The sequence below is a fragment of the Trypanosoma brucei genome, chromosome 4 (genome assembly GCF_000002445.2).
Source record: "Trypanosoma brucei brucei TREU927 chromosome 4, complete sequence".
Taxonomy (NCBI): Eukaryota; Euglenozoa; class Kinetoplastea; order Trypanosomatida; family Trypanosomatidae; genus Trypanosoma; species Trypanosoma brucei.
The window spans coordinates 608649-634297 of record NC_007277.1 but is presented as its reverse complement, the minus strand read 5'-3'; the positions used below and the strand labels follow the sequence as shown (position 1 = coordinate 634297).

The 25649-nt window shown below is 48.3% G+C and overlaps 9 protein-coding genes across 9 annotated transcripts, besides 7 other annotated features; all 9 read right to left on the bottom strand.

The window, feature by feature from the left end:
* Positions 1 to 25649: part of a sequence feature (sequence corresponds to BAC RPCI93-1H19) that runs on past both edges of the window.
* Positions 480 to 2444, bottom strand: Tb927.4.2430 (hypothetical protein, conserved; the record flags this gene model as incomplete). The annotated part of the gene is made up of 1 exon (XM_839300.1): positions 480 to 2444. One exon carries the CDS (start codon positions 2442 to 2444, stop codon positions 480 to 482), a length of 1965 nt encoding a protein of 654 aa, XP_844393.1.
* Positions 2640 to 2675: a microsatellite.
* Tb927.4.2420 (hypothetical protein, conserved) lies at positions 3181 to 3603 on the bottom strand (the record flags this gene model as incomplete). The annotated part of the gene is made up of 1 exon (XM_839299.1): positions 3181 to 3603. One exon carries the CDS (start codon positions 3601 to 3603, stop codon positions 3181 to 3183), a length of 423 nt encoding a protein of 140 aa, XP_844392.1.
* Positions 3672 to 3704: a microsatellite.
* Positions 4228 to 4260: a sequence feature (T-rich).
* On the bottom strand, positions 6247 to 9693 carry Tb927.4.2410 (hypothetical protein, conserved; the record flags this gene model as incomplete). Its single annotated transcript, XM_839298.1, has 1 exon — positions 6247 to 9693. One exon carries the CDS (start codon positions 9691 to 9693, stop codon positions 6247 to 6249), a length of 3447 nt encoding a protein of 1148 aa, XP_844391.1.
* Positions 9837 to 9868: a microsatellite.
* Positions 10026 to 10093: a sequence feature (A-rich).
* Tb927.4.2400 (hypothetical protein, conserved) lies at positions 10698 to 15101 on the bottom strand (the record flags this gene model as incomplete). The annotated part of the gene is made up of 1 exon (XM_839297.1): positions 10698 to 15101. One exon carries the CDS (start codon positions 15099 to 15101, stop codon positions 10698 to 10700), a length of 4404 nt encoding a protein of 1467 aa, XP_844390.1.
* On the bottom strand, positions 15503 to 17563 carry Tb927.4.2390 (ATP-dependent RNA helicase, putative; the record flags this gene model as incomplete). Its single annotated transcript, XM_839296.1, has 1 exon — positions 15503 to 17563. The coding sequence occupies one exon, from the start codon at positions 17561 to 17563 to the stop codon at positions 15503 to 15505; it is 2061 nt and encodes a 686-aa protein (XP_844389.1).
* Positions 17928 to 17958: a sequence feature (AT_rich).
* Positions 18593 to 20467, bottom strand: Tb927.4.2380 (sarcoplasmic reticulum glycoprotein, putative; the record flags this gene model as incomplete). Its single annotated transcript, XM_839295.1, has 1 exon — positions 18593 to 20467. One exon carries the CDS (start codon positions 20465 to 20467, stop codon positions 18593 to 18595), a length of 1875 nt encoding a protein of 624 aa, XP_844388.1.
* Positions 20923 to 22641, bottom strand: Tb927.4.2370 (hypothetical protein, conserved; the record flags this gene model as incomplete). The annotated part of the gene is made up of 1 exon (XM_839294.1): positions 20923 to 22641. The coding sequence occupies one exon, from the start codon at positions 22639 to 22641 to the stop codon at positions 20923 to 20925; it is 1719 nt and encodes a 572-aa protein (XP_844387.1).
* On the bottom strand, positions 23142 to 24104 carry Tb927.4.2360 (hypothetical protein, conserved; the record flags this gene model as incomplete). Its single annotated transcript, XM_839293.1, has 1 exon — positions 23142 to 24104. One exon carries the CDS (start codon positions 24102 to 24104, stop codon positions 23142 to 23144), a length of 963 nt encoding a protein of 320 aa, XP_844386.1.
* Tb927.4.2350 (G-actin binding protein, putative) lies at positions 24499 to 25461 on the bottom strand (the record flags this gene model as incomplete). The annotated part of the gene is made up of 1 exon (XM_839292.1): positions 24499 to 25461. One exon carries the CDS (start codon positions 25459 to 25461, stop codon positions 24499 to 24501), a length of 963 nt encoding a protein of 320 aa, XP_844385.1.

Here is a 25649-nt window from a genome sequence, read left to right as displayed (position 1 = left end):
TCAACATAACGGTTGTTCATTTCACAGGTAGATGATAGCTACGTACAAACTGCTTGTTACCCATCACGAAAGTGACCGGCAGGTGTTTGGCATCCGCCGGTGTTCCAATATGTTTCTTTTAGAAAGAGAAAGGGTTAGATTCCCGTCCTTGTCACAACTGTACCCCTCAATAAATCCCGTGACCATCTCCAGCGGTACTATCAGTTCCGTGAAGAAATAAAACCCATTAGCTCGTCGCCTCCAATCATCAACAAACTTTCCAATAGCCACAAATAATGCCCAACTAGGGGACATATTACCATTAACGCTGTCATGGCAGACAAAATACCGCGGCCACACCATTTCCACACTCCGCTTCAGCGTCAAGGCACAAATCTCAACGGAAAATCATGTTTATACGCCGCATCTCACACATTATTCCATCCTCGAATGCCCGTGCTCCGCCATATCGCGTGGATGTCGGCAGTTGCAAACCGAAGCTATTTGTACGACAAATCGGCAATCAATGCAACGTGGTCTGATGGGTACTTCCGGTTCGGGAGAGCCACATTTTCTGACAGCTCACTCTCTGGTGGAATGGGAATTGTCTGAACGACAAGCAGGCGGTCTGGGTTGAAGAAAACGTAGTCAATAACCTCACGGAATGTCATTGTATAATTAGTCCATGGCATTTCCGGATCCGTTACACCATACGCATCTGTGAACTGCATTGGTGCCTCCATGTCCGCACGGAAAACATCAAATGGAGGTCGGTAATCAGCCTTTACGCTTGACGCAACGCCAGTATCAGCTGATGTTGCGGCACATGATGTGCTCGCATCTACACTATTGCCATTACTCTCATTATTGTTATTTGTGTCATTCTTATTGTTTTTCGAAGCACATGTGGCAGATTCTCCCTTTCCCCTTCTCACGTCCAAACCCGTTTCAACTTCCGCAGACCCCCCCGCTCCCTCAGCGGCGTTGATGCCTAACATGCGGTCACAACCCCAGTGGAACACTTCCCCTTTCGCCCACGAGTGATGTGACGCCTCCGTACGTCCCGTAGTCACTAATTTGTAGCCACCCGTTGTGTGGGTAAAGTTGAAGTCCCCACATAAGACAACACCCCTGCGCGAATCACTGCGGCTCTTCAGTTTGTGAAGAAGCATGTATACCTGTAGAAGCCGAATATGGCAGGCGTTTGCATGATAGAACAAATGCGTGTTCCCAACCACCAACTCTTCGTTTGTCGCGTTATCTTTCAGTAATACCAAGGCGCCAATCGAAGTAACATTCTCCAACGCCTCCTTCAACTCGGGATGACGGGTCACCTCAGCTGCCAGAGCTGGATGTTCCTTCTCCATCGTTGACCAGTTGAGCGGAAATTCATCCTTTTCCTGCAGGAAGAATCTACTGCGCCTCCAAAAACATGCACATCCCTCCCTTACACCACCATTCTTGTTTGTATAGCATCCCTCATAGCCGTACTGAGTCATAACACGGGAAAAAAATTGCTGGTACACTTTTTTCCCGCATTCCTGCAAACAGATAATATCACCATTGTATGCAAGAAGTTCCTGCACGATACGGCTCTGTCGGTACTCTAGCGACAGAATGTCATCTGTTGCGAAGGGATAAATGGTTTTCTTTGCCGAACTCGTGCTACAGAACTCCTCGTGCAAGACGTTGTACGTAACCATCCTAAAGCTCGGTGCTTCCACAGATTGCTTTGTTTGAGTCCAGCGATCCATTGGAGGCACTTCGGCACGAACCTGAGGGAGCTCCACTTGTGTGCACAAATCTGAACCCGGCTCCGGTAGGACGCGAAGAAACAGCGACTCACCCAACTCCCGTGTTGTAGGAGTAAAAACGGGTTTAGTACTGATTACGCGCACAGTGGCATCAGAAGAAGCGCCCGTGCCCGCAGGACTCTTGGGAGCGGCGCGTGCGCACCATTCATACTGAACATCTACCTCTGTGGTAAAGAGGGCTGTGATGCCCGCGCAAACTGCTGGGGCTCCCACGTACAGCGCTGAGGGTGGCACTACCGCAGTAATGGTGGGAACGTTGTATTTAACCGGCACAACAGTTGACCCAATCAACATTTGTCTGACGTTCCTCCAGAATTCCTTATTGGAAACAGAAGTGTCAAGCTTGGTTAGGCCATTTTCTTCATTTAAGATCTGCTCCCCCTCGCTTGACACGCCAAGAACTTCAATTGGCTGACAATTCTTCAAAATCTCCTCGCGTGACGTCTTTTTGCTCTTTTTGTCCCCCGCGGACTGCGCGATGAGAATCCTAAGTCGCTCAATTGCTCTGTCAGCTGCCTCATTCTCGTCTCTTGCTACGCTCTTCCGCCATAACGGTGCTGATGGGCCGCCGAGTTGCAGACATAAGTCCAAAGTGATAATGGCACTATTGGTGGGTTGCAGCACAATCGCCGTGTTGGGGTGCCGTGCCATTCGCGCCACGCTCACCGATCTGCTGCTTCCAGAAGCGGAAGGTAACGAAGAAGTGGAGGCAAAAGCGTAAGAGACGACGATGTTTGATATGTCAACCCTTTTATTACTTGTGGGTATCAGTGCTCTCACGGAGAACCCGAAGCGGCGGGTGGCGTACCACAGCGTTGCTGTTGATCACTTACTGAATACGTATATTATATATATATATATGCGTGTGTGTGTGTGTGTGTGAACGCGTACTCTATTAAGTGCACTTCCACACCTGAATGTCGTGTCCAGTACGCCTGAGTTAGAGGGTCTCCGCTTGACAAAAAAATAAGGTTACTTTTTGGCACCGTCACACCTCCAATGATCACCCTGAGTTTCGCCGCCCCAAAAAACCTAACGTCGTCTTTGCGGCGAAATGTTGAACTTAACGAAATCAATAAGCAGAAATGGTATATGAAATAAAAGAAACATTTGACAACGAAACACCAACGAGGAAGAAAATGAGGAAAGCAAATTAGTTCCAAAACTTCACGGAGAAGTGCTCAACCAGAGAAGCGCGGTGCACAACAAATTTCTGTGGACACCCGCCACTAATGCCACTCCCCACTCTTCATTTACAGTGCCCTTTTCGTATATTCGGTCACAATGACGCGATGGATGCAAACAACACATACACATGCACACATGCACAAAAGCCGCGGCAATTTCAAACCAACGTGCCACCACAAATGGAGAAATGTAGTTGCAATCATGAAACAGTCGGCTTCATACGACCCCGTAAGTCTAATGCATCGGCCCAACGTCGACTTTTGAACGCATTGTACTCCTCCACCATGGGAAGAATATACACTAACCACACGCGACGGGCCCAGCAGTACATCCAAGCAACCATAACTACAGTTGATATCACCATCCATGTTGTCATGTTCACATCTCGCTTAATTATTATGAGAGTATTTTCCTTCACACGATGGTCACTAAAGGATTGATTTCGCATCATAACTGTTGCACCCATTAGTAAGACCAGCAGAGTCACGTAGAGCAGGCCGAGAGCCACAAACACGATGGGGTAAAACACAAGACGGTGTGAAAGTAATGGAAATGCACAGGAAACGGCATTAACGATGAGAATAAATACGAAGACGGGGTGTAGCGTATCCGCAAGAGTCATAATCTCTTAATACTATAGGTAGAACTTACTACCTACTTGATGCGAATATTGGGAAAACTTACGTCAAGAAGAAAAGGAAAGGAAAAAAGAAGGAAAGGAAAAAAGAAGGAAGTAGGATGAGTTAAGAGAGATATAATTCAAGCGAAAGCAGGAAGATGGAGGGAAGAAGTGGAGCGCAACAACCGCGGCTGATATCGCCCCACTCCATGACGTGAAACGACACTTGGATTGAAGAAGAAAATAATAATAATAATTACTGGAGCTGTCTCACGCTAATTTCACTTTTCAGAAATCCCACTCAATTGCTTTAAGAAGGGCATTTCTATTCTTCCTCAAACTACTCGAGATAAGGGAAGATTGACGGTAGCAGCTGACTTTGGAGATTTTATGGTAAATAAAAAAAAAACAGATAAAAGAGAGGACATGCACATCAACTAGAAATAAAAAAGTAAACACTAACATAGAAAAAAAGATATATATATATATATATACTGAAGGTTGGTTCTCATCACCCCCTTCCCAAACTTCACCGTTTATTTCTTTTTTTTTCCCCCAGGGGTAGCTGAAAGGCCAGCACTCAAGTTAGAGGAAGGGAAGGGGAAATAGCAGTACAAGTGAAAATGCAAAATAAAAAAAATAAAATAGAAAAATAAAATAGCAGTTTTCAAATCGAAAGGAAAATAATAAAAGAAAAAACAACAACAAATAAGGCATACATAAGATGTCAAATGCTGGAATAAGTGAACCGATAATCAAACACATTTTTCTTTTTTTAGACGAAGGCACAAACGTGTAGAAAAAAAGCGGATGCCACCACACTGGCGTCGCTTCAACTCACCATCACTTCTTCTTCTCAACAACTCAAAATCACGTATCAAACAATCAAAAACAAAACAAAAAATGGAATGGAATGGAATGAGGAAAAAAAAGTGAAATTAAGCACGTAAACGAAAATGAAGAAGTAAATCAAAAATAAATAAATGGAGTATGGTTAGAGCACACCATCAAATGTGTAGCACTAGATGTTGATAAGGACAAGAGCTTTAAGGGAGAATGAAAGGTGTGAAGGTGAAAAAGAGTTGTGGAAGGGGAGGGGGAAAAAAAAAAGACGATCCGAAGCGAAAATTAAAAAAAAAACACACAACCTGAAATATGATGCGAAGTGAAACTTCTCTCGGCAAACTGGGGTCTATGGAATCGCGCCATACCCCTTCGTTTTCGGCATCATTCCTCCCTTCTTTTTTTTTTTCGGTGACCGTCCCGTTAAGACCCGTAGGGGGGGGGGGGCACATGTTATTTTCCGAAAGGAAGGTTAATCAATTAATAATGATAAAAGCCACGGTGAAGCGCGAAAAAGTCAAATGAATCAAGAGCGAAAAATTGGAAAAAAAAAACACGCACACACAAACTAATGACTTTATCTTACCGCCTCTTCTACTTTTCCCTCTTTCCTTTCACTTCTTCATGAAATCTTTTTATTGTTTAAAATTAATTTCCCCTTCACCGTTTTACCCGTTGAATAATACGTAAATAACTTCGTTTTGCGGAACCTTTTTTTAAAAAATTTAAACAAAAAAAGAAGAAAAAAACCCTCATGGTGTGAGGTACGCCGTTCTTCATTTTGAAATACGGCCAAACACAAAAGCGGGGTTTCCCATTCAACTAATTAACACATATTCGGACGCAATAACTTTTGGTTTTGCTTCCCGTTGTTTTCTGTTTTGTTTTTTCTTTAAAAAAAAAAAAGACTTCCTCTTCTGCTTTCCCGTTTCTTACACGCGCTGTAAAGTGTAATGCGCTTATTACCATTCCCCTCTACTTTGCAACTTGGGAGTCGTGTCATCCGCTTGCTGACACTTGAAACGGTAAAAGAAACCAATAAAAATACGCACGTTCTCATTGTTTTTTCCCCTCTCATGTTTATAATTTACCTTGACATAAAACAAAAATAGGTGAATTTAAAATGGAAGACAGTTGTGAAGGATACACTTCGCCATCGTTATTGTTGTCTTTAATGTTGCTTTCGGTTTTTTTTGTTCTCCACCCTTTATTTGTTTCGTCTTGCGTTTCCTTTCGTTACGGCCAAATGGGAGAAAAGGAGGGGAGAATCAATTCACATATATTTTCTCGTGCATCCTTCCCACGTACACAAACACACACAGACACACTTCACACCTTTCTTATCTACACCTTTAGGAGTTAACACATCCCGTTTCCCATTCCTTTCTTCATTCATTTACGCTCCTTATTATGCACATTGACCAGCCGAGGCAATATTATTTCTCAATCCCACTCTACTTCATTTATTGATATATTCACTCGCCCCTTTTCTCTCTCTCTCTCTCCATTCTTCCGTCTCTTTAATGTGGATTTTTTTTGCGTTTTTTTCTTTCGTCCTTTCGGTCAATCACCGAAGACACTCTCTAATCTTGCCGGTGCTGTTTGACCGTCTGCGACTGACGTATCCTGCATGTGTAAGGCGTGTGTGACGAGGGAAAAGCGAGTATACAGAGAGAAGAAAGAAAAAGAAGGAAGGGGAGAAAAAACGCAAGGATAGAGGGTTTAGTCGGAAGGCAAAAAGGAAAGCAAAGCCCCTTCCATCCTTGCGTTTTTTTCCCCTCCTCCTTCTTTTTCTTTCTTTCCTTAACTGCAGGGATCACTTGGCGGAGCATCGCCCGCAGCGGCGAGATCAGAACCCGACGCCACTGGGCCGCATAAAATGCTTTCCAACCCGTCTACAGTTGTGGGAAACTTATCCCGCTTCAAGTTAATCACAAGTGGCCGCACATCCCCATCAGCCGCTGCGGGCCTCAGCATGGAGGGATACTCGCAGGTTTTGGATCCCCGCACCCGCGCCGCAAAGGGATCCTCCACATCAAACACCATGCGGAAGTAAGAGAGCTCCGACACTTTGAAGTTACTGTCGATGTGAGAAGAGAAGATCAGACAACGACTCGGCTCCACGTGGATCTTTTCGGCTGCACGAACGAAAATGTCGAGATGCGGTCGGCTCTTGATGTGCCGCTCATGCGCCTCATCGCCATCAATAGCCGTGAGGAAACGCAGTGCCTCCTCTGGATGATACTGCATCAGTGTCTTAAGGGTTCGACTGTACGACACAAGCGCAAGCGGTATTCCATTATCCTCCAAATCGCGCAGCAATGCCCGCATCGCTGGATTCACACACGGTGCCTCGCGAGACCACATCTCCTCCAACTCTGCCACCTTGGCGTTGGCTAAACCATAACGCGTCTCTACAATTTCGGCATCGTCGGGTGAACCGAGTGGGAGGTCTATTCCACGGTCCAGTAGCACATTGTGAATCCCACTGAAGGCAATCTCACGGTGCTCTGCCTGATAAATAACTTTATCGACGAACTCTTCCGCTGTGAGCGGTGGGATGTGGCGGAGGTGCAGCGCCCGATAGTTCTCATAGAGTGACTCCAGCGTCTTGCCCCACGCAATGAAGTTCATCTCCATGACGCTGTCAAAAAGCGTCTCGCACAAAAAAATGGCACCGGCAAATTCCCCATGCATGCTGCTCATGGGCTGCGGTATAGCGACTTGCTTGCGGGCGACGCTCTGCCTGCATCCGGAATGCAAATGGATGCGATGTCTGCTGGCATGAATAAATCGTATGCTATCCCCTGCCATCAGGTCATACGTTATGCAGTCCTTCTCTACACGCGTCCGCAGGGTCGCCCCACGCCAGTGCAGAGTGAAACTAAGTACACTCAACCCAGCGGGAAAGGAAGGGTCTAAATGCAGACTACGAGACGTGATCTTAACACCACCAATACCCATGACAACGGCAATCCACGTTGCGGACATGGCACCAAAATCAAGTCCTTCGTCGGCAGCGTAAATGATGTTATCTAAATCCAAGCTAGCCAATGAACATAGTAGCGGCATGCCGTGAGTGAAGCGACCGTTCGCTCGGAACTCCACACACGCAACAATAGCCAATGACTCCGCCGAGTCATGCGTGCAGAGCGGGGCGTAGTAGGACAAGTTCTGCAGCAAATCCTTTCGCTCAAACTCGGCTGGGTACAACAACATGCCGAGAAGGACTTCGGGAATATTCACAACTTTATGACGGTATATTGCAAGAGGGTGGTAGTTCATGGACAAGGGGTGCTTTGGACGCTCCCCCTTCCATTCTTTCAGTGTGTCAAAGTGATCATGCACCAAAAAAACATCAAGGTGGTTGTCACGTCGCACAACAATCTCGTTGGAGATGGTCCTGAAGTTTTCAAGTTCCGATATGTCCATGTTAATTCCCTGCAGCAGACAAAATATAGCTTCATCACCAACGATTTTTTGTTGTTCCTCGTAAAGATTGTAAGCATTTCTCAAATGTAGCTTTGCCGAGAGGTGAACGTAAAAGTTCCCTGCCGCGTTACCGTTGTACTCATCCGGGCCGGCAATATTGTCCAAACGAAACACACCTTCATTTTCCACCCACTCCCCAACTTGCGACCAAACACGTGCTGTCTCTAACATGAGCTCCAACAGCCACAAGCGATCGCTCGTGGCAATGCTTTCCACGGCAGAAAAATACATATTTATTATATAGCCCACCTCAGCATTGACGTGAAACCGGGCGTTGTTGAGGGTACTACAATGCCAACACTCCGTCCCTGTGATCGTTCTGCGTGGGTATACGGCGCCGTGTTCAAGCGATAGACGAAGGGCGTTCATTCGAGCCTGAGAAAGCATACAATAGAGGCTGCGAAGGAGCGCAAGCGCACTTGATGGCGACGTGAGAATATAGTAGATGCCATGGTAAACGTACTGTTGGAGGTCATACAGCAAATTACTCTTAGTTGTTGAGCAGCCAGCCTGTGGCAGGCCGTTTTGCAGGTTGCGAGAAACACAGAACAACCGAAACGAATTAAATATTAGGCCAAGTTTCATGCGATTAGGCGGCAGTTCGTCCTGTCGCTGGATATCAATCCAAAAGGTACTCCAGAAATTGTCCAACACGAGACGTTGCTCGGCCACGACATCCGCAAAAGACGGAAACGGCCGCGAAAGTGGAAGCCCCCCATTGTGATGTCGTGCATGAAAGCTCAACGTTACCTTTTGAGGCACGTTGTCGGGGGTAATTGTATAGGGGAACTGTTTTTGGAAGCATACACGACCCCGCGAGCCGGAGGTGCCTCTCCAAGCGGCACGGGAAGAGTGTGGGTGCTCACTCTCGCTTTCGCTTACGTACGCTGCATGGGAGAAGCCGCAATCACGGTGGGGCGTATAAAAGTCCTCCGGAACATTTCTCACTTGTTGCTCCGGGACTATCTTGTATGTTCGGTCGCCGCATTCTACTGTGCATGAGGCTTCCGTTTCAGTGCCTACCAATATGCCGGACGTGGTGGATTCGATGAGCAGTTTTTCCGTGGAGTCACCACCCACAAGATACCAGTCATCCAGCGATACAGTAACAGAAACGATAAAAACAACAGAATAAGTAGAGGACTCAGTGCTGTACATGTCCTCTTCGATGTGTTTTGCTGAGGACTCGGAATTGTTTTGTGAAGCAAAATCTGTTCCACTCGACAAGGCGTCGATGGAAAAGTTGGTGCATACAGTCTCAGCGCACCAGAGGTCCAACTCGTTCAAAGATACAACCTGGCGATATGTGGAGTCAAAAGTAAGCCCACCGTCACCGCTGACAACATCCACGCTGGTGCTAGAATACGTGGCGTCTCGCAAGTTCAACCTCTGCGATGGTGCCTCGCCAAGGGTCCCAGACTCTCCATCAATGAAGCAGTCGAGAGTCACTTCACATACGGTGGCACCAACTTGAATCTCTTCTGGCAGCGCTTCACTGTCAACGTACGCGTTAAGGGGAGCACTGTGGTAGACGCCGTTCATGTAAAGACTTGTTCGGTACCCTACCGTTTCCGACTCACAATGATGCCGTACGCCTAAACACCCGTTGGTACCGTACATAACGCCGTCGGGCACAACACCCGAAACGTAAGTGGCTGCGTCTGTTCCCTGAACCACATCCCATCCTTCGAGGTGGAAAATGGGACGCTTCGGTACCTCATAGTCTCTGGCAAGTAAGGAACGCGGCCAAAACCCCATGGCTCTCACCTTCCGCGGTACGTTACCTCCACTTCGGACTCTCTTTTTTTTTTCTGCTTTTGTATCTCAGGTACGCTTACTCGATATACTTAAAGGTCTCCCTCGACCTGTTCGTTACGTGTACGTGCAAACGTATATCTGTAATGTATATATATATATATATATATATATATATTCGCGCGCTTACAAGAGCCCACCTCCCCCTCCGGACAGTTTCACCAAAACCCTCAAACCTCTGCGGGAAAAAGAGAGGGGAAGAAAATCAGGACGACTATTGATGATGGTGTCGCTTTCGTGGCACACAGATGTGTAGTTTGCTCTATTAGCTCCCCTTATTTCTTATTTGTTCTTCCTTTTTATTTTTGTTCCGCTTTGTTTCCTTTCTCCCTTTTTTTTCTTTCCGGGGACGGCGACAAAGGAACACCTTTGCGCTACGGTACGGGAGCCTTTGTACAGGCGCAGAAAGAGGCAGTAAATAAAATAGGAATTAGAGAAGTAAAACTATGTAAATTCAGTAGGAAATGAGGCAATAGTATTGAGAGATGCACAGAGCGTCATAGCCCCGTCCCCTACGAAACGGGAGCAACCTTCTCAGGATGTCCCTTTCGCACAAGAGATTGACAGCATGAATTTTGTGCACTCCTGAAGTCAAAGCGTTGTTTGATCTACTGAAGTTCCTAACGAAGGGAACCCCCAGAAATCATACCTCGGACGGACGAGACGACATCAAAAAACGCGCACCTCAGCACGAATAACCCTTCGGTGCGCGGCATAAGATTTTGATAAGAAAAGAAAAGAAACCCACACCCGAAAAGCCAACAGATAGTAGGGTAAGGGTGGGAAGGTAGTTTTAAGTAAAGACAATAGCGAAAAACCACTTGCCTTATTTAATGCTCTATATCATATGTTCTATGGTTAAGGGGCTTAGTCCAGGCAAAATGGGCATTCAAACTCCCCTCTCCTACAGTTCTTATTTCGGCATTCTACCCGGTACTGGCGCTCCGCTAACTACCAGACATGAGGCTGCCACGTTTCCTCGCCTCCGCGATTCGTGCTTCTCCAGGTGTTAACTTCCCGCGTAAGGGACCGCCACCGCCGCCTCGAGCAAAAGAGTCGGGCTCCATCAACTGACGGACTGCGCGCTCTCCTCGTGAAACTGAGCGGCGCTTGCTGTCACGAAGAGGGGTTGCTGAAAACGACAGGCAGTGAGGGGATGATTTAGTGTCACGTGTCCTGCTTTTGGCTGCCAGTTTAACTGATGGTTCTCTCTTCTGAGTCTTTTTCCTCGTAGTGCCCTTAGCACTGGGTGTAGAAAGGGGTTGGACGGGGCCCGTAGGCAAACAACTGGACTCAAGACGGCGACCAAAGAAAAAGTAATCATCCTCAAGCATCGGAGAGTCACAGTATTTGACATGATCGGATGTCTCGGATGTACCCGTGTCAACCGCAGAAGGGTGCGCGTGGAAGAACCCTGGGGTAACACTCACCATCGCCTTTAAGTCTTGTTTCCCTTCGTCAGTCACTGTCACCGGATGTACACCGTCGAAAACGTCTATAAGTGATATCACCGCATCGGAGCTGCGATTTTCTCCAGCTGCTACCATCTTCGGCCCGTTGGAAACAGCAATGCACGTCGGTTGTTGTGGCGTCGCCGCCGCCGCATAATAGTCGTGGTATGCCTGAGGGGGAAAGAGGCGGGAGTGCATCGCAGCGCTGGTGTCATCACCTTCATGAAAAAGCAGTGATGCCGACGATGAGTTTTTCACCACCCTAACATCCTTCTTGGAAGGTACAATAACACATTCACCCGTTGCAGCAACCGCCGCTTGGGGTGCTGACACGAGCGCGGCAGCCTCCCTGGAAGTTATCGGTATCCGATTAGGGGCCTCCACGGCAGGTGCGGTCCTCGGTGAGGCAAATAAATCTTCGATCGGAACGAGCTTGGGGCTAAGTGGTGAAAGTACAGCGTGACAATGACGCTGCTCTTCCTCAGCAGTGGGCGAATATCCTTCAGGCTCTGTGGCGTCATCAGCATGTAAGTCCAGCACCTCTATAGTGGACCTTTGCCGTCTGGATTGTGGGGGTCTCCATGCCCTTCCCTTTGATGAAGGACTGGCTGCCACAACATCCCGCGAGGTGATGTGAACTGCTGGCGGTGGTTTCGCCCCGGCTCTACTGAGAATACTCATTTTGACACTCTGCACGAGAGCAGTAAGGCTCTTTGAAAGCCGAGTATAATGTTGTTGCGTTTTCTTTAGCTTTGCAGCCTCATCACCCCCAGCTGCAGGTGAGGGATTGCGGACCTCGGGCATGCCCTTTTTTAATTCATCAAGTTTGTCCTTGCATGTTTCCAACGGCCAAACTGTTGCAAGGGCCAGGTTCACTCTATATGAACCCTCCTCTGTGCCATCTCCTGCCTCGTTCAGTGGTTTCTGCTCTAATTGCGAGGCTCGAATACCTTCAATGAACCTATCGACGCACTTCACAATTTGTTGAACCTGACCGCAGGCTGTATGCCACACAGTTTCTCTGGAAGCTGCTGCATCTTCCCCTTCCGGTGGAGGAGTCATACCGGGCACTAGAAGCGCAGTAGCCACCTGCTTGGGTGCCGGTGGTATCATTGACTGACAGCTCTCACCGAATAGGGAAGCATTCGTCCTCACAGCAGAAGCCTTGTTAAGTAGAACACCAACTTCTCCTTTATTTAGTGTATGCGTTGCTTCTTCGCCACCTTTAAAGTGTCTTGCGCTCGGAGAGCGAGACCTTGCACGGCTGCTAATGGATTGCGGAGATGGAGAGGACCGACCCCCTCTCCCTCCCACCCTTGCCACAATATCCAGAGGGTGAACGGGAAAACTTTGCCGGCTTCGCTCCACGGCTTCTGTCAACCGCTTCAACTTGTTCTTACGAGTGTCAATCGCGCTGACTAGCGAATCCACACGTTTCTCAATGTAAACGTCGAGAATCTCCTTCACGGAAAGAAGAAAAGTATCCGCTGTCTCCTGCATTCTTCGAATAGCTTCAAGGTACTCTGCCTTGTTTGGCCACTCTACTGTCTTCAGAGCCTTGTTGGATAAGAGCACCCGCTTGATATTTCTTTTTATTTCTTTCATGAGTGACATGATAACAACACGACGGAATGGTTTCGGCGCTGAGTGACTCTCGAACTTCTGTCCTACTTTAAACCGATGAGTCTTTGACTTCACAGCAGCGGCGGCAGCGGGGTTCCCCTTCATGGACTTTATTACGTCTCTCACTTGCCGGCTGAGTGAAACACATTCTTCATTGAGGTGCAACCGAAGCTGCCTTTCGGGCACGTGAGGTGGAAGTTCCTCCATCTTATACTCACTAAACCGCGTGCATAACTCCTCACTCTCTTCTATCAGCCTTTCTACCTCATCAGGGGTGAGGTAAAGATGTGGCTCCATGCTTTCGCGCTCTTCAAGGAATATCTTCTTCATTGTCTGTTCAACGTTCCCGGTTTTCTTCAGGAGGAAATCATGTTGCCGCTTCACAAACGCCAGAAACTCCGCCGGTACCTCATCAGGATCAATTTCCACCCCCAGCGCGTTGTAACGGGGCTCAGCGTCTCCTTCATTGTTCTTTTCTGGGCGCTTCACAGGAAACGTGAGGAGGAAACCTTCATTCGATGGGACGAGCCGCTTCCAGATAGTTAAATTGTCGCCGTCGTCACCTATGCAGTCGCTATAGCCAGTATGCCCGCTATTCGTATGCCTTCCACGCCCTGGTGACTTTCCTCCGCCTCCTTGTGCCTTTTTGGAGTCATCTCCTTTTTTGGCAGCTATGCAGCCGCCATAAAGAAGGAAAGATGCGTCGTCTCCACACGGGCACACCGCTGCAAACGCCACGGGTGGAACCGTCGGATGCAAAGGGAGAGGTCTCCATAAATGTTTATCCTCATGATTTGGAATAAGGTTGAGCTCAAGGCAAGTGCTGGCGGGAGCCTCATCACCATCAAAACTGCTGTCGAAGCCTCCCACTACAATTAGCCGCGAACCCACAACACACGCAGCGTGAGCACCACGGGCATGCGACCCGTGGCAATGAAGCTGTTCCCAACGCTCATTTACCGTATCAAAGGCCCACGCATCGTCTAACGGTTGGTTGTGGGCATCGAACCCACCATAAATAATCATCCAATGAGCGTAAACGACAGCGGAGTGTAGGAAGCGAGCTTTGGGTGGGTCGGTGGATGGGGGAATAAGAGAAATCTTATAGGTCTCACCATCAACAAGGATCAACTGTGAAGAAACCTGAAGATGGGTATTCATACCCCCAAAGATGTATAGCCTGGTCCCGATAGCAACGGCACTATGGAAGACGACAGGAAGTTTAGGGCTTGTCTCGATAGTGCGCCACCTGCGGGTTCTCAGGTCCACGTCAAATATCACCGGTAGAAAACCAAAGGTTGGTACCGACTCCGCTGCGTGGGCTAGAGTCCACAACGTTGGCAACTCCGTATTGGCCACGGTTTCCGGTATTGCTTGCGCGTTGGATTGAATAGGTTCTTTATGGGGGAAAAGGAGATGAAAGCGCGCTCTGCGGTAGTCGTCCGTAAGGGACTCCAAAGGCTCGGGAGGGACGCCACCATAGCCTACGCCTCCCGTCAAGACGACACGCCGATGCTTCTTCAACACAACAGCGGTATGCCCGTACACGCCAGGAGAGTGGGACTGCTTTCCCTCCACCCGACGCCAATCACCAGACAATAGCGAGAACTCGTACAGCTCGTTCTCGGTAGTTTTGCCGAGGTTTGTTGTGCCGCCGTACACAAGCATTCGTGGGCCACGGGCGGCGTTCCCTGTATAAGATGCTGCGGCGTGAAACGTCAGTGGTGGAAGGCAAAAGCGACGCGATGTTGGACAGGGCATGAGTCGTACTGTCTGGAGCCGCTTGTACGTTCTTTCGGTATCTGCGGGTGGCGCTCGTGAAACCCATAACTCCCGACGTGGAATCTGTCCTGCTTTGATATCTGCTGTACCCTTCTCTTTGACGTGTTTGGGGGACCGTGAAAGAATTCCGGATGCTTGCACCATCGGTGGCTTTTCTCCTCGCTGTGTTGCCCTAACAGCACTGTTCCAATCTTCCACTCTGCGACACCCTGGAGGAGGTGTTTCCGCAATGTCCTCCGCACTATCATTTTCCTCGCTTTGAGATTCTTCCTCACTTTCCTCGGACCAGCTGTCTTCAGAGTAGTAAAGACCCTCATCTTCGTTATATTCCTCCAAACGGACGCGAACGCCCTCCTTCACCTCTACTGTTTTCCCCATCTTCTTCAGCAGTTCATTCATGTCAATCGGACATGAGGCGATGGGTCGCCCGTCATCATGAACCAGTTCCAGCCCCAACTTTTGGTTTTGGCTATTGCGGCCACGCTCTCCCTCCATGCTTGCGCTATGCGAAGAACGATAGGTGGGGAAGGAGAAATAAGAATGAAAGAGTATACCCAGTTTATAGTAGATATTTCACAGAACGAAGCACAAAAAGGAAAACGAAGGGATAGATTAACCTGAAACAAAAATAGTGGCATCATGTTTGCCATAACAAGTGCAGCTCGGGTCGATCGAACTGTTTCTGTTTCTTGCTTGGTTACTTTATGTTGAGACACGGATTGCTTCCCCATACAATTTTTATCATCCTCCTATTCCACCGGTCTCCTCCACACAACAGCGGATGTGGTCTCACACATATTCGTCATGACATGGTGAATTCGGCGGGAAAACGAGAAGGGAAAGACGTGGGAGAGAATAAGGATGCAACACCACTGGTCAAAAAGAAAAAAAAAGCATTATCCCTTTTGTGTTGTGCCCCCCGCTTTCAGGTCCTGGAGGATGCGGCAGATCTCACCATCCCCAAACTCTGACGTGTCATTAAAAAAGTCGCTAACTTCGAGCAACCACTCCGGCTCAATTGCAGACGCCACCCGGATAAACGTACCACCTTGCCCCTGCACCTCAAGTCGGTCGTATACAATCCAAGACGGGGATCCGCTCATTGAAGGGAACGAGTGGCGGTGAAGTGCAACCATCTGCGAGTCCCTTACAGTTTTGTACAGCTCTCCACCGGGTGGTTTATACGCCACTTGAGTGAAGAATCCCTCAAGTACCGCTTTCCGGATCGCCACGGAGTCCAGTTTTCCCGACCTGTCATCATACGTGGACACAAAACAAATGTTTTTTTTCTTCATCAACTTGGTAAGCTGAGTATACACATTCACCGCTTGCTGCAGCGCTTGATAGGCAAGGAAGTTATCGAAGCAGTACTGCGAGGACTGGCCGCTACGCCAAAAAGCGTGAAAAACCTTAAAGAGAGTCAAATGGTCGCCATCAGGATGACGAAACATCACGTGTTTCTGCTCCGCCTCGATCCCACGGGATGCTGGGCGCACCAGCACATTCCTCGTTTCTAACATCGCTACTATAACCGCTGCGTCTGCTGCACAGCCGTATTGCGCGGAACGCATAAGCACACGGGCCAAACAGGCGTCCACGGGAAAATCGGCCATCAGACGCCCAAAGTCCGTGAGTTGTAAGTCGTCGTCTACAGCCCCGAAAAGACTGAGTTGACAATACGCATCCATAACACTCTGCTGCGATGGGGGATCAATGAAGGCAAACTGGTATGGATTGGCAACATCAAGTTTCAGCAGCAAAAGTACAGTGTTGATCATGTTGGAACGCAGCACCTCCGGGTGAGTTTGATTAGGGAAAGAGGAAAAGTCACTCTGTTGAAAAAGTCGGAAACACTTCCCTGGACGAGTACGGCCCGCACGACCTTTCCGCTGCTCTGCCGAAGCTTTACTGATAACAGCGGGTAATAGGTAGTCGACGCGGGCTTCCGCGTTGTACAAACTCTGTTTGTGGTATCCACAATCCACCACGTATACAATCCCGTCGATAGTTAACGATGTTTCGGCAATATTTGTTGCAAAAATAATTTTCCGCGTGTTCTTGCCAGCGTTAGAAAACACACGCCCCTGGTCATCGACGCCCAAGGAACCATACAGTGGTAAGACCCTTGCAAGCAACTGGGCACCATTGCTAGACACCGTGTTTCCATCATCGGCAAGAAGATGCTCAAGTTTTAACTTCGTGCGCGAAACAGCTCTTTCAATTTCTGCCTCACCGGTGAGAAAACACAAGATATCGCCAGGTGGTTCGTTCAAGTGGATATCACACACACGTTCCACGCAAGCTTCCACATAATCCTTCACCGGTACTGTAGAGTAAAGCACTTGAACATCATACATGCGGCCCTCCACCTGTATGAGTGGTGCTTTCGGAAAGTACGCCTGAAACCTCTCCATGTCAAGCGTCGCAGACATGACAACGAGCCTAAAGTCTTGACGGCGTTGCATAAGCAAACGCAACACCCCAAGAAGCACATCCGTTTCGACCGTACGTTCATGAGCCTCATCCACAACAACTACTGAAATCCGTGACAAATCGCGGTCCGAAAAGGCCTCACGCAAAAGCATACCATCTGTCATATAAAGCAATTTTGTCTTATCAGATACCATAGACTTAAATCGCACGCGGTAACCTACCTCCTCACCCAACTGCACATCCATTTCAGCGGCAACCCGCACAGCAATAGACATTGCAGCGATACGACGCGGTTGTGTACAAACAACAACCCCTGGTAATTCCATCTCTGATATGAACTGTGGCACTTGCGTTGTTTTACCACTTCCTGTTTCACCCACAAAGAGTACAACCTGGTGGTCACGCACATTTTGAGTAAGCTCCTTTGCTCTCTGGTACACGGGAAGCGTAGTCCTTTGAGCAAGGATCTTGTAATATTGCGGTGTGTATGGCTTCTTCGTAAATGGGTTTAGTTTAGGCAACATAGCCGAAGATTCCTCACGTGTGGAATGTCCACCCCCACCACCACTATTCTTGTCGTTGTTGCTGTTATTTGTTACGGCGGTGGGCAATGTTGAGTGGTTTTCCCATCTCGGTTTCACAAATCGTTGTCCCCCGCTACTTCCTTCATTACCGCTATTTGTACCTTCCATTGACTCACGGTGCTACGAAGGAATTTATATATCGTTTCTTTTTTGTTTTTTCTCGCGCCCAACCGTCTCGTCCCTCCCCTCCCGTTCCTCTGGTGAGGGTCCACCCGTTACAGTAGCGGACAATCGGGGGAGCTTAGTTTCCTTATTCCCATGTTCACATAAAGGAGAATACCGTTTGTACACGCGCCACCAATGCAAAAAAAAAATAATAATGATATAATATATATGTGCATGTGCAAAGGTTGTGAAGAAAAAAAAGGAGAGAAAAGGAAATGACCTTTAATGCCTCGAAGAGCGCGTCTCATTCGGTGCCGACAAAAAAAAAAAAGTGAAACATTAACACAACAACGCCAGCAGAATGGTTGAGGTAATAGATGGTAATAAAGGCGAGTCGATGCTCAGCAAGTGAAATATATGGTTGAAACCCATCAGAAACGCAAATTTTACACGCCCACGGAAACAGCGTACGGCTGCTCGTAGAAAGTTGCAAAGAGAAATTAGAGCAAGTTAAAACACCTTTTCACAGTGTTGTTATTGGGGAGAGTGGGAAACCCTCCCTATCGCATCCACTTCATCACGACCGCATACACTTGCGTGAAGATCTCGCATTTCCGATCTTCCTTACACAATGGTAGAAAGCTGCTGCATAGGGGGGGAAAAAACAGCTGTAATGCCATATTTATACTGCCTCTTTTTTCTTTTTTTCTTTTTGGGCAGTCTCATCACCTTTGGTACACGTTCATTATGACCAGGGGAGGAGAAGCCATTATTGCACCAAGTTGTCTTGAAAGAGGTACAGGACTTATTACTATTGAGCACTTACCAGACGCGCATGTCATTGCGGATACCACAAGCAAACAACTAAGGAAACAATTGTCCCTGCTGCTGTGGATTCTGTGGAAGTCCCTGTCCTTGGGGATCCGATGGGAAACCTCCGTAAGGCATAAATGTTGGTTGCCCCTGCTGATATGGGTTAGACTGTGGCATTTCGATACAGACCTGCGACGGCGGAAACTGTGGTACGCCCTGTTGAAGTGTATCCATTGTTTGCATCTGTTGGTACGGATTCATCTGTTGCGTGGTTGTAGAGATCTGCTGCGACGGCGGAAACAGCGGCCCTCCCTGCTCTGGTTGCACCTGCTGGGGTGCGTAAGCTTGTTGTGAGATCAACGGAACCCCTTGCTGTTGTGGACTCGGCTTCTGCCCTTGCTGGGCGGCCATCATCGTTTGCATCATTTGCATCATCACCGCAAGTTGTTCCTGGTTAACGTTTCCACCTGCGCCGTTGGGTGGAGCTGTGCTCTGCAGTTGCATCGACGTGTTATTCGCGGGTACATCACAGATGGCCGGCCGATCCGTGAACTGGCTCTGAATCATGGGCACAGTACCTAAGTTCTGACAAACGTCCTCGACAAACAGCTGACCATGGGCTTCCATGGACATCCTTTTAAAGTATTCTCGCTGGAGAAGGAGGGCATGCTTACGATCATTGGGATCAACAACGGCCGATTCTTCAAGGGGCTTCAGCAACATTGGAAGGTCCCGGTCTACTGTGATCCTCATAAGCTCTATCCACTTCCGTTTCAGCAGTTGATTCATGTCAAAGAAGTCACTAGTTTTAGCCCTCGAAAAAAAATTCTCCAGTACCTCTTTCTTCGGGAAATCAGCAACACTGCAGCGGTACTTGTTCGCCAGGTCTTCACATATCTGTGGTAGATCTTCAATAAACTGTTTCCTTGCCTTAGCCTTACCAAACAGCGAGGGCATCTTGGTTTTATAAGTGGCGCAGAGAATCGCAAACGCAATTACTCGAGTTGCGCGCTGAAGCACAGAAGCCACACGTCGGTCAAGGGCCTGCATGGGGACTACCGTTGTTATATGGTAAATAAGGTCCGCCTTTTCTTCCGTAAATAGTTCATGATCTGTGCCCATGCGGTACGGCTGTTCCCAGAAACTTGAAATGAAAACGCGCGGTGGCTCTGTCGTAGCGACAAGGGCTGAGAGATTCCAAAACAATGCGCCATACACGCGCATAAGTTCTTGTGGCTCCACCGTATCAGCCTTGTTCAAAATAATACGGATTTTACTTTCATGTCCTCTCAGGGCTTGCTGAAACACAGCACGTAACTCCTCCCCAGAATCTAGTTTCGTTGGGTCAAACATGACAAACACAAGGTCGCTTTTCTCCACAAACCACCGACAAGCGTTAACGTAGTCATATCGACGACTGTGAGCATTCCCCGCGGTTTCCAAAACACCCGGTGTATCAATGAGTGTAACAGATTGCAGGATGGGGTGAGGATGTGTAATACCCTCCAATACCTCTCCGAATACACCACCAAATTGATTGAGGCCACGAAAAGGCTGCTTGGAGTCAGCCATCAAAACGCGGCCAGGTATTTTTTGTACGTCTTTCGCATGGGAAATTACGGTGAACCGATCCGTCACAGGTTGAGGACCTGTGGATAATAGATTACCTTGTAAAAGGTAATTTATGAACGTAGACTTTCCCGCTGAGAAGGGTCCTAAGAACGTGATGAATGGCTTCTTTTGCACCATGGATTCCCCAAACCACGAAGGACAGCACATATCGTAGTCAAACTTCACCTCTATTGGCCTAATGCGCTGAAAATAAATCTTTTCGAGTTCTATTAGCACATGTTTAATATGGGAATCCCACGACAAGTCCTCTTGAAGATCTTCAGCTTTCCTTACTAATTTGCCGTGTGACGACATGAGGTGCAGTAAAACACGTTATGCTGTTATTTTACTGTTTTCTTCAGCCGCGCGATGTGACACTATGCGTCCCTCTGTTTGCTACTTGTTACTTTACGTTGGTCAACAAAGAAGGAGAAAGGAAAGAAAATAAATAAAAAGAGATTATTAACGAAATGCCCCTATTGGAGGTATCACTGTGCCATAAACAAATCCACATCCGAAAAGGCAGATGAACGAGCAAAACGAACGCTGTCGTTGGTGAATGGGGGTGGCAGTGCAACCACTGTACACGCCAATGTCGCAAAACTTACTGAGAGAAAGAGAGACAGACACACACAAAGCACTTCCCAGCAAGCAAAACAATGATTGAGCACAAAGAAGAAAAAAATTGTGCGTTCGAGTGCAGGTTTACGTGAAATATTTAGGGAGGAAATGTAACGGCAAGCACATAGAAATGGAGCCGGCAATTCGTTTTATCGGAGTACGGCCGACTCACCAAAGTTGTATGCAAGCAATCTTCCAAAAGTCATTTGCCGTCGACCACGGCGATCTGTTTCTCTCCGGCTGCCGATGTTGCTGGAGAAACTACTGTTGGTGGTATGCCTTATACTGTGCACATCTGTGAGCGACGATGAATCAATAACACTCACATCACCTACATCTTCATCTTGCCTAAACCCGTGACGCTCCACCCGTCCAGCAGCGCCACCACCTCCTTGAAGGGAGAGCTCCAACGACTCACTGCGATCACCACTTTCATCTAGCGAGGCCATAGTGGTAGGAAGGAACACACGTATAGACATGGGCAAGTTGAACTCCAATTGCGGCTCCCTGGCCGACACAAGTTGAGGGACTGTCTGACCGGCATCCCAATTGTTCTTTTGCTGCCGCTGCTCCGTTTCTTCGGAGCCACCCCATACAGCAGAGGCTTTCATGGTTGCAGCCTCAAATACCAACCGACCTACACCGCACTGCAGCTGGCGCAGAACCTCCATTGGTATTTCACGTGTCGGATCCTCGGTGTGCAGAGAGGAAGTTGCATGGGAACGCGCTGCAGAGCCTAGCACGGCAACAGTAAACATGTCGGCATTCCAAGAAAGAGCTAAATTTAGGGCATCTTCTACAATGAGCGGTTCGCAGTTATGGCGTCCATTGGCAGCTTGTGGTGTCCACAGGAGGATAATATTAGCTCCCCACAGTTGAGTGGAAAGCATAACCCTCAAGCAGCGGTGATGGCGCAGAGGCACGAAACATGGCGCTGGCCTTGACGGGGAGATGCTTTCTTGGTCGAGGAAGAGTTCCGCATAATTGCTGGAAAGTATGCGCATTGCCTCGTCCTCGAGACCAATGAATAACAACACCGCATGGACTTGTCGCGACAAGCGAAGCAGGTGCTCCTCCACAGCTAAAACAGAATCTCGCTCCTCCGAGTAAAGACAATGAAGGCATTCGCGCAAGGACGTCAGCGGTGAGATATCGACTACAATCGGCCGAAGTAGTGGATCCTTTGGCCTAAAACCAGTTAAGTTCCTCCCAAGAAGGTTTGGCAGCTCCACCACACGTACTGGAACACGACCGTCGCAAAAATATCCAATATTCATCCCTCGTTTGTGCTGCTCATCGTTTTGTCGCAGCTTCAACCACCCAGGCTCCCCTTCAAGTGAATCCATCGTACCCTGTGCAGATGCCTTCAGGAAAGTAAAGAAATTTTGGCGGAGCTCTAAGAGGAGGGTGTTTTCGGAAAAGCGGTTTTCTTCCTGGTGTTCCTCTAACTCACGTTGATGCTTCAGGACGAAATGTTCCGTAACATCTGACCCCACAACCATATCTCGTGTCTCTGCATTCGAGGCCTCAAGCAAACTTGTCAACTGCTCCTCATGATGGAAGCGAAGCAACGTCAGCTTCTCCTCGTTATCAAGCAGGAGTTGCCTATACTGAAAATTCAATTGAATGAACAGATGGCACGTCGCCCGCAACAATTCCGCGTTTGGGCTGATTAGCGATAGGAAGAACAGCGACTGCTCGTCTGCGTTTGTCCCCACCAGGTGGTAACGCTGAAGGAGTGTAAATTCACCGCGTTTTATCTGCGCTTGCTCAACACCAACTGGCGCATGTGTTTGCTCTACAGGTGTCACCATGAAATGTCTCCACGACTGACGAAGATCAACACACTCCTCATTACCTTTCGCCATGGATTCCCTCTAACCTTGCAGTGACCCAGAAGTGGAGAGGGAACGAAGAAAATAAAGGATATAAAGAAAAGGGTCCCCTCCCCCCCACCCCAAAAAAAAAAGAAAGAGGGTAAGACGGTTACAATAAGGATATATATATATATATTTTTGCAAACAGGTATTGATTCATCTGAACCCCTTGCGAAGAGGCCGTTTCTTCCTCCCGCGTATCTCCTGTTCTTTAAGAACCGGATAATACTTTTCCTCAGATTCCATACTGCTTCGCATGCAGAGCAGCGGGGGTCACACACAAACCGTCTCTGTTATGCACTGGTTTTCCTACCTGTCCTTCCGCCTCCTTTTCTGAGGTGTGTTCCCCACACACAACATTTGTTTTCGTCGAACAGAAGGAAAAAAAAGGAGCAGAATCGCCGCGTATAAAACACCTCAAACTCACAAGTTGTTTACGTCGCTAACAGTCCGTCCACATGATCATTCACCCAATAAAGTACGCCCCTTACCTACACTTTATCTCCCTCCTCTTTTTTCTGCGGGTACTTTTCCTGCATCTTTGTGAGCCATTCGTTTCCTTCTGCGATGCCTTGCTCATCCTTATGACGTGAACACCAACGCACCAACTTCTCTGCCGTTATCACAGCCTGGCTACCATCTCCGACACCATCAAAACATTGCAGGATGCTCAGCAGCGACATCTTCACCATTTCATGATCGTTCTCGTCGATATGAGTATTGAGGGCCTCGAGAAGCAAATCGAGTGCCTTTCCATACATTTCCCTGCCGTCACCACCAGTTGCACATTCTCTTTCAGCAACCTTGTGCCAACAGAGTGCGATACCGGTGACAATAAAGCGGCGCATATTAACAGCTGCGACCGCTTGCATCGGGGTCGCCGTCCGTGCATCGACATCGATCCAGCGAAGTATATCTGTGAAAACAGAGTTCGCTTCTTCAAGTTTCCCACTTTTAAGGTGGATATAACCGATGAGCTGATTCGTTTCACCAAGCTTTGCAGCGTCTCGCATTCCTTCCGGTGCTGCCATCAGCGTCTGTTTCGCCTTCTTAGCCCTTTCCAGAGCCAAATCGTACTGCTGTAGGTTGTAGTGAGCCTGGGAAGCCTCCAGTAACAGCAGCGTCTCACATTGGATAGGGGCACTCAGTGCTCCCATTTCTTCCAGCATTGCTATGCCTTCGTCCACAGCGGACAATATCTTTCCATACTGCTTCTCTTCCCTATATGCATCCATTCTGCTCGATAGGTCGTTCCACTTTGCAAGCGCCTCCATATCCCTCTTCACAACCTCCTCGTTTAGGGTGAAACTCTCCACATTCACTGCGGAGGTGGGTGGGGAATCTGCTCTACTGGAAGTTGTTCCACATCCACTGCAAAAGCGGGACGCAGACAATACCACACCAGCGCAAAAGACGTGGCGTCTCTGGGAGACAATCAGACGCCGCAGGAACATTCCACACTTAAATAACAAACAAAGCATGGGGACAATAGGTGAGCGCGCTGATCCGTATCTTAACAACCAAGACAACCATTTAACATGGCATGTAGGTGCCAACACCGATGGCGAAGCGTGAAGTGAACGGGAACGTAGACAGCGAACAAAAACAGGTAAGAGAACTCGCTTCAACTCTTTGCGCAATAAATCTGGTTGGTCCTGCACCCATTCCAGCTCCCCACCACACAAAAAAAAACCAATATATACTCACTTCGTTCCCCCGTCGTCGCATCCTCGGGCACATCGAGTGTGTGCCCGCCCGCGTATATATGCGTGTGAGGATGGAGAGTTTTGTTCGCATACACACCGCTAGCCCGCAGAAACAACCAACCATTCAGTTGAAAGCTAATCATTACGGTTTTCCGTCTCCACTGGTTTGCTCCGCGAATGCTTCCACCACGGCCTCACGAAACTCATCCATCTCACCAACTTCCATTCGCCTCACGCACTTCACGTTATGTTGTTGCGCCTGTTGCACAAACGAGGCCCTGCAAGATGAGTATGTCATACGTTCACGAGGTTTGCACGTGGGTGGGCACACGTTCACGATGATTACCCCCGCCTCTGCGGTTGGACACCGCATCACCACCACACGCGGCTGACCTTCAGGAAGGAGGGCCACAACATCATCCGCGAGTGAAGCAGCCGTCAAAGCGCTCACCGCCGCGGCAGCTTCAAGTGACTTTTCCACCACAAACTTCTCCTTGTCAATCGCAAACGTTACCGCGTTCACTTCACTATTTGCCATACGCTTCAGCAGAAGAACTCCCTCCTCACTTATAGGCACAGTTACACCCGGCATGACGGCAACAGGTGGAGCCACCTCCAGCTTAGCCACGGCAGCATGAAGTTTCTCTTCCTCCGTCATGAGCTCAGCGCGACTACTCTCTGATTCCTTTTTAAATAGTGATTCACAGATGTCATCCATGCGCTCAACATTGCGCTTCGTTAACTTGAAGGGCGGCTTCTGCAGCCCAGAAACTTCGGCGAGATGCATCGCCCCCGACGAATGCATCATTCTCACCTTTGGTTTTACATCTTCTGAGCAAAACGATATTTGAGCAAATTCACCTTTAGCAAGTTTAACAATTAGAAAGGCAGCACTCAAGCCGTCTTCGGTAATGGCGTCTCGCAGCTTGACCAAATCATCACTTTGGTTCCCTGTGGCTTCCAGCGGCGCACCGCGGAGCCGCATTGTTTCATCCTCAACAGTAATGACCAACGCACGAAGACGAGAATCCTCAGCTGCTATTTTACCAAACGCCTCTTGCAGTACGGAGTCTATTTTGAAACTGACACTAAGGGCTTTTGCCATTATAGGATACCTTTTTTGAGTTATTTCGTCTCAGTTGCAACAACTCCTTCCAGTGCCGAGTCGCACCTTCTCTTCCTTTGTTCTCTATGAGCTACAAATAAAGTAAGTAAATAAACTGTTTTTTTTCCAGCGGATGGGTCCGTCCTTTCCTTACGATTCGCTTCTCACGTTTGTGTGAAGGGGAAATT